Below are 7,509 nucleotides of genomic sequence, written 5' to 3'. Positions count from 1 at the left end.
TCTCAGCTTCTTCTTTTTTGGGGGGGATTCACTTCATCTTTTGATTTGACTTAGAATAGCTTCCTGAGGCATGACCCACACATTACACAATTCACCCACTTGAAGAGTACACTACTAGTGGCTCCTAGTCTCTTTAGAGTGAGTTATGCAGTGGCTATCACATTTCATTTTAAATGTTTTGTTGTTGACTCAAAGAAGTTTCACAACCCTGTGTTCTCTGAAAGAAAGTCAGAAAAACTCCAAAGGGGGCAAATTAGAGAAGGGGAAGTCTTAGAAATACCCGCCAGTTCTTTGTGCTCCTGCCTCTGAAACCAGTGGAGTGGACTGGCAGGTGCCTCCAGGTCCCAGCAGGGCTACCTTTCCCCAGTAGCCCTGCTGTCAATCACCCACCCCTGCGGTCCAACCCTCCTTCCACGCCTCCTCTCGGGCTGCCAGGAAATCCTGGAACAAACGTTGCCCTGGAGCTGCTTGTGGTTTTAGTAACTAGGGTCTGAGTCGAATTTCAAGCAAAGAAGTAAATGAGTAAAGGAAAATAAGACCCCAGGGCTTCACTGTCATGTCCATCCAGAGTTACGTGATTCTGCCGCGGGACAGAGACACACACTTGATTTATAATAAGCCATTGGACCCCTAGGCCTTGTTCTCGGTGTCCTCCTGTATCTAAATCCGGAGGCGCTCTGTCAAGTGACAAGTGACTGCCATGGGTTGAAAATCCGTGTTAGAGTTGAATTTAAGGGGTGACGCCGCTCAACTTCTGTAGACTCCTGCACCCTCCCCCCCCCCCTCGTCCCCGGGTCTCCGCTCCAGCCTGTTGCTTTCCTGGTGACTCCAGGTCGGTTTTTATCGCAGACTTCACTTTGACTTCCAAACTTCTAGGCTAGGGGCTGACTTGGGAATTAATCCCCGCCTCCTGCAAGCTCCCCTCAGGGGTAGTTGTCACCACAGCTGCCGGGCCTGCAACTAGGGGGACAGAGAAGAAGAATGAAACCTTCCTGGCTGCAATGTCGCAAAGTAACAGGCGCCGGGACGCTTGGGGCGCCCCTGCCAGGGTCCCCTTCAGCAAGAGGAGCTGGTGCTGCCCGAAGGGCTTTGGTGGCGGGTCAACTTGGGGGCAGGGGCTGCAGGACTCTGACCACCTCCAGTGGTGGCGAGTACAGGACCCATTTCGCAGCCTCTGTGGCCGACCCGGAGAGGTTCTGGGGTAAAGCTGCTGAACAGATCAGTTGGTACAAGCCCTGGACCAAAACGCTAGAAAGCAGCTACCCGCCTTCCACTAGTTGGTGAGTGACTGTTTAGTCAATTCCAATACCTCCTAACTTCTTGGATGCCATGGGCAGGAAGGTCTTGGACCAGGATCCTGGAGTTCTACCAGGGGGGGGGGAAATCAAAATTTAAGATGACTTCAGCTCTTTCCATTGTTGGTTGGTTTCATTCTCACAACCGTCCTACATTCTCCTTTTGAAGTTCTTGGTTATCTAGAGCCATCCCAGTTTCAGGTAGAGAGTTACTTGCAGTAGCTTTGCCTAGCTGCAGTGGGGATGTTGAGAGATCAAAACAAAGGCTTTCCAAAACAAAGGCTTGCTTTCTGCACTGGACTGCACCTCCTGGAAGAGGAGACACCGTGGAAACAAATACAGAGCATGTACAAGGCTAGGAAATGATGGACCTGACTGTTGGCGGGGAGGAAAGGGGTTGAGGAAAGTCTTCAGTAAAATGTCACTGAGCGGGGTTTGGAAGGATGAAACGTAGGTAGTTCGTATCTTCTCAAGGCTGACATGATCTAATTATCAGAGTCCAAGGGCATAGAAAACAGCTGGAAGGAACTGACACTGTCATTGTTGGGGCTGTAGAAGTGGGAGGAAAGGACTAGAGCAAAAAGAGACTTAAAACAGTGTGCCGAACAGCTGGGAGGAGGTCCAGACCCAGAGGCCTGTTGTGTTTATGACATGCAAGCAAGGGTAGCCCAGGGACAAGGTGTTGTTAGGACTCATGATTGGAAGAAAGTTTTCTTCTTGAAGTTTCAATTATAAATACATTGTTTATGTTTTTTAAATATATATTACAATAAACAGGCACACTGTAGAAGACATTGTTAGGCTATTGAGAGTGAGGCCCATAGTTTGTGGAAACCTAAGTGGTGATTTCTAGGTGCTGAGACCTTTAAGGATATGGTTGCTCCCATCCGCTAATCATCTGTAAAATTGGAAAAGGCACTGCTTAGCAGAGGAGGGCAGTGCATTGGTCAAGCTGACATTTGGCTCTTTGGTGGATGCCTTTCTTCTCAGAGCAGAGAGTCTGTAAGGAAAGTGGCTGGAGCCTGTTCTGTGTCCCCATCGTGCTTTGTCTCTCATTGTGTTTGTTTTGTGGGAATGTTTACATGATGCTTCTTCCAAGTGTGAGTACCTTGTCCCTCCAGTTCCACTTATTTTTCCAGTAGTATTTGATTGGTCCACCTTTGTGTGCCGGCGGCGAACCAGGCACGAAGTAGATAGCCATGCGTGAAAAGCAACGTTTACTCTCTGGACCAGCCTGCCTGGATTCGAGTTCTGCCCCCACTCAGTTACTGGACTCATAGTCAAGTGACTTCTTGATGCGTCATTTCTTCTCTTAAGATCAAATCATTAGTTTGAGGATTAGCTGATGAAAGGATTAAGGATGAGTAACCCTGTGGATTAGACCCTATAATTGTTACTAGAGGAAAAACTATCTTTTTATTTTCACATTATAATCATTGTAGGAACAGGCAGCATTCCTGGTGTCCTTCATATCACAACAGAGATTATCATCTGAGGTTGTTCTCAAAGCTCAGTGTTCACATATCTGTCATAAATGCTGTTCTCTAATAATCTTATGTGGGCACTTTTACCACAAAAGCAGTATGCAGAGATTTCAGTTAAGAGGTCCTGGTTGAGGGGGTGGTAGGTGTGGTGGTGAGATGGCTAAGTGGGTAAAGGCTCTTGATGCCTGATTTGATGATTTAGGTTCAGTCCTGCGGACTCTCATGGTAGAAGGTGAGAATTGACTTTCAAAAGCTTCCTCTGTTATCTGTACCCATGCTATAACACACACACACACACACACACACACACACACACAGACACACATACCACACACATACAGACACACACACATACTCACATACATACACAAAAACATACACACACATGCACACAGACTATGCACAAGAGAGACACACAGAGATACACATACACACATACATAGTCACACACACACACACACACACACACACACACACACACGTAAGAGACACACACATAAGACACACACACACATACACATAGACACACACACAGGAAACACAGAAATAGACACATACACAGAGACACACACACATCACACACACACACACACACACACACACACACATCCACACACATCTACACACAATAAATAAATCCATAAATGCAGTTAAAACAATTTTACAACGAGGCAACTGGGATACTGTAATTGAAAACTGATGTAATCAAATAAGCATCAGGCAATAAAAATGAGAGGAGACTGCAGTGATTCTCGAGGACTAGCATAGGTCAGGGAAGGCACAGGAGTCAGCAAACACAGAAACAGTGCATGTGAGTGGCCAAAGGTCACTTAAGATGCTGGATCTCCTTTCAAATAACTATTTTTCTTATTTAAACTCCAGCTTTTAGCCTACATTTTATAAACGTTTTGTGCAGAAAGTAGTGCTTTTAATGAGAACTTTTTAAAAAGGTCCTTGTCTGTAAATCATTTCAATACCTTGTAGATCAGCAGCATTTGCTAAATTATTCATCTTTATACTCTTACAGTCACGCTTTCTTACCTCTGTCATGGCATTCGTGAAGATCAATATGAATAATAAAATTTTTAGACTGGACAAGTTCAGAGGTCTGACTCAGTCTTCCTAAGACATTTGGTTGGCAGAGTTGAGGAAGGGGCAGAACTGGGACACCAAAATTCACTTTCAATCAGTAGATGGCTTCAGTTTGAGTTACCATCACTATACCATACTGTTACGTAATCTGCCGCTATTCCTGTTTGGTTAGTGATTTCCAACAAGGCCAAACACAAGGAAAGGTGAATGTTGTCTGTCCTCCTATGCATCTCTGTGGGCTAGGGTAGAGCTAGCCTACATTTTAAAAGATGATCATCAAATAGCGGCATTCTTCGACAAAACGACAAACAATGTTTTGCTGTCTTTGAATGGTGAATGACTCAATGTGAGGCAACTTCAGCTAAGTTCTTCAGCAGAATGAAAGGGGTTACGTTAGGGAACTGCATGTTCCCAGTGGTAGCTGCTAAACCTGGGGCATAGTTGCTGACTCTTGTTGAATTCCTGCAAGCCAGGTGTGTTTTCTGTCACGACAAGGCCATCTCTTCATTTTCCTAATCATAAACTTCCCTCAAATATGCAGGCTTATCAAAGCGTGGCTAACACATGTGGCACTGCAGACTAGTTTCTGAAATGGCATAAAGTCCCCTATATTTTACGTGTGTGGGAGTATAAACATGGAATAGGCATCTTAAGGCTAACATGTAGACTGTACAGCATAGGCAAGTAACTGAAACACATCTCTGTCCCTGCACTCTGAGATCTCTGAACAGTAAAGGCCAATATTAAACACGAGCTTTAAGCTTGCAAAGTACCAGCTCTCCTTAGGGTTTGATCATTTCTCCTATTGATGCCTCTCTTTCTGGATATTAAAATCTCTATTTGAGAGACTCTCAGGGAGATTGTAGTCACAACTGGAACAAATAGAAAGCCTAGTAATTTCTTTAATCTTGGAACACAACAGTGAATACCCTGGGTTATTATTTTTTGTCCAATGAAGAGACATCATTTTGCTTATCCTGAAACTGAAATACAGCTGTTTCTCTCTGAAGGATTCGGGAGTTCACTTTTCCGTTTTGAATATAGTCTATGTTCTAGGCCATCAGTCGATTCCTTTCTATAGAAGTACCATACTCCACTTTTAGCTCAGTCTTATTTAAACAACATTCAGTTTTAAGATTCTCAGTATCTGGGGACTTGATGGTTATGGCTCTGTAGGTAAGAGCACCTGTCGCCAAATGTGGCAATCTGAGGTCAATCCCAGGGATCCGTTTGGTGGGAGGACAGAGCCGATTCTTCAAAGTTGTCCTCTGATCTCCACAGGTACACCTTGGCATGCCCTACTCAAAAACAAACAAACAAACAAACAAATAAATAAATAAATAGATTCTCAGAATCTGAATCAGAATCAAATATGCATTATTATAAACTGAAAACGAAAAGACTAAATTTATATGACTAGAAAAGTACTTAATCTAGATGAACACTCCAGCAGTGGAAATAGTGTGGTTTGAAAAGGTACACGTTCCAGATGCATTTCTTGCTCAATTTACACTTGTTTAATCCTGCCAAGCCTTAAAACTGGCTCAGTAGAATGAAAGGATACCGATCTCATGCTCACCATGTCTACACTGTGTAGGTAACGATGAAGAGATGGCGAAAGGATTCACGGTAAGGCATGAAGCACATCATTACAAAACTGTAATGGCAAGGGCTGGGTACGGTATCATGGAGAGGGCAGGCGAGCTAGTGTGTGCCAAGAAGGGCTAAAAGGGAATCATAGCCCTGGGACTCTAGGTCTGCAAGTAGAACTCTGATAGGTAACAAGACATTTTTGGGTTGCTAGCAATATGGTAAATCTAGGGAGATAAGAAAGTCCCGAGGCCCCTGAAGGGTAGTTAACGGTGTACCAGTGGCTTATACAGTGGTTTTTTTTTTTTGTTGTTGTTGTTGTTGTTTTTTTCCTGAGTCAAGAGTGACTGATTATAGAAGACAGCTTCATGATGGCTTCAGAAGGCCTGGAGTAGCTAGCAAGCAAAGACATTTGCAGCTTTATAAGCTGCCGGTCATAATCAGAGAAGTCAGCAATAGCTGTGCCTTACTGAGGTGATGTTTTATTTCTTTATTTACTTGTGTGTGTTTATTAATTTACCCTTTAGCAATTTTGTGCATGTATAAGTTCTGATCATAATTGTCCCTCCACCATCTCTTATCTTTTCCCCACCCCATCAATTCCCATTTCCTCCCAAGTCTCCACTCACTTTCATAGTTTAATTTTAAATTTTTATCCTATAGATTTTGCTTTGTGACCCACTGCATTGAGCCAGGGCATAGGGCGTGACTCTCTCTGCTGGAGCATAATAACCCCAGCAGCTCCATTGCTGAAGATGATGACTTCCTCTCCTTCTGTGGCTCTCATGCCGTTAGTTCCCACAGGTGGAACAGTCCCTCTCTCTTGCATGGTGGAATGTTTGTTTACTGACTCGGTCTTGTACTGATGTGTTCAATCAGGGCGGTTGTGAGTCCATGAGTGTGGCGGCCATGTCACATTCACAAGACAACTTTTCATTCCATCCTCCCTATCGTTCATCTTTTACTGTCCTCTTGCATTATGTGCCCTGAGCCTTGCTGAGCCTTGACAGTGGTGGCAGTGGTAGTGGTGGTGGTGTGTTTAAATTCGTTTCCAGCACTTAAATATTTTGCTATTTTACCAGAAATTAAAAATTTTGGAAACAGCTCAGTGTGTGAGCCTCTCTTATAAACACCTTCAAACCCTACCCCAAAGAGACAGAAAAAGAGAGGGAAAGGGAACAGGGAGGGGGCTGGGCAGGGGGAGGAGAAGAGTGAGGAGGGAGACAGAGAGGATGGAATGGAGAGAGGGAGGGAGGAAAAGAAAGAGGGAGAGAAAGAGAGGGGGAGGGAGAGAGAAGGAGAGAGAGAGAAGGGGGGAGAGAAAGAAGGAAGGAGAGAGAGAGGAGGGAGAGAGAGGGAGGAAGGGAGGGAGAAAGAGAGAGAGAGAGAGAGAGAGAGAGAGAGAGAGAGAGAGAGAGAGAGAGAGAGAGAGAGACTGAGATCGAGATCCCTGCATGGTAACATTTGGCTAACCCTTTTTGACTATTGTTCCCATCAATATTACATCATACTTTGCCAGTTCTGGTCATTCACTTTGATCATGGTGAGCATGATTTTTTTTTATTTACATTGCCTACTAGAGTAGAGATTATCTGTGCCAGTGGGATAAAATCATTATAGGCCAAGTATGACTTTGTATTTCAGTAGTTCTTATATGGATATGTAAGAGATTAGAACTATCAGGGGAGCCTTAACGCAAAATGGTATACCTAGCAAACCCAGGAAAAAAACAGGAGGAATGAAAAGAGAAACTTCAGTAAGGTGAAGCTTTCAGAGAAGTACAAGTAAGAAATCACTGTCTATGGGAATGATGAGACCTGTTCAAGAGAGTGTTAGACAAAGAGAAGTGTATTTTAATTTTATGATGTTAAAGAAGGGAAGAGATTGTAAAACATGGGAAAGTCTGTAGTGGTCAAGTGCTCTGGAGGAGAAGTTTTAAGAATACTGAATTGAAAGAAATTAATTATTTCTCCAAGAAATTAGTTATTACACCAAGGAATACTTGATGACTTGTAATTAGGTGATGCCCATGGAGAGGCTGCTGCCCA

At 43.9% G+C, this 7,509-nt stretch overlaps 1 protein-coding gene across 2 annotated transcripts in view; it reads left to right on the top strand.

Moving 5' to 3' along the window:
* The first annotated feature begins 881 nt into the window (after positions 1-881).
* Acss3 (acyl-CoA synthetase short chain family member 3) overlaps positions 882-7,509 on the top strand; it is a 172,797-nt gene continuing 166,169 nt past the window's right edge. For both annotated transcript variants that reach the window (XM_036169452.1, XM_036169451.1), the window contains exon 1: positions 882-1,280. In XM_036169452.1, the coding sequence (XP_036025345.1) occupies positions 982-1,280 (299 nt within the window). In that variant the 5' untranslated portion in view covers positions 882-981. The remainder of the gene's footprint in view (positions 1,281-7,509) is intronic.

This window comes from Onychomys torridus, chromosome 20 (assembly GCF_903995425.1).
Source record: "Onychomys torridus chromosome 20, mOncTor1.1, whole genome shotgun sequence".
NCBI lineage: Eukaryota > Metazoa > Chordata > Mammalia > Rodentia > Cricetidae > Onychomys > Onychomys torridus.
This window is presented reverse-complemented; position numbering and strand designations above follow the sequence as displayed.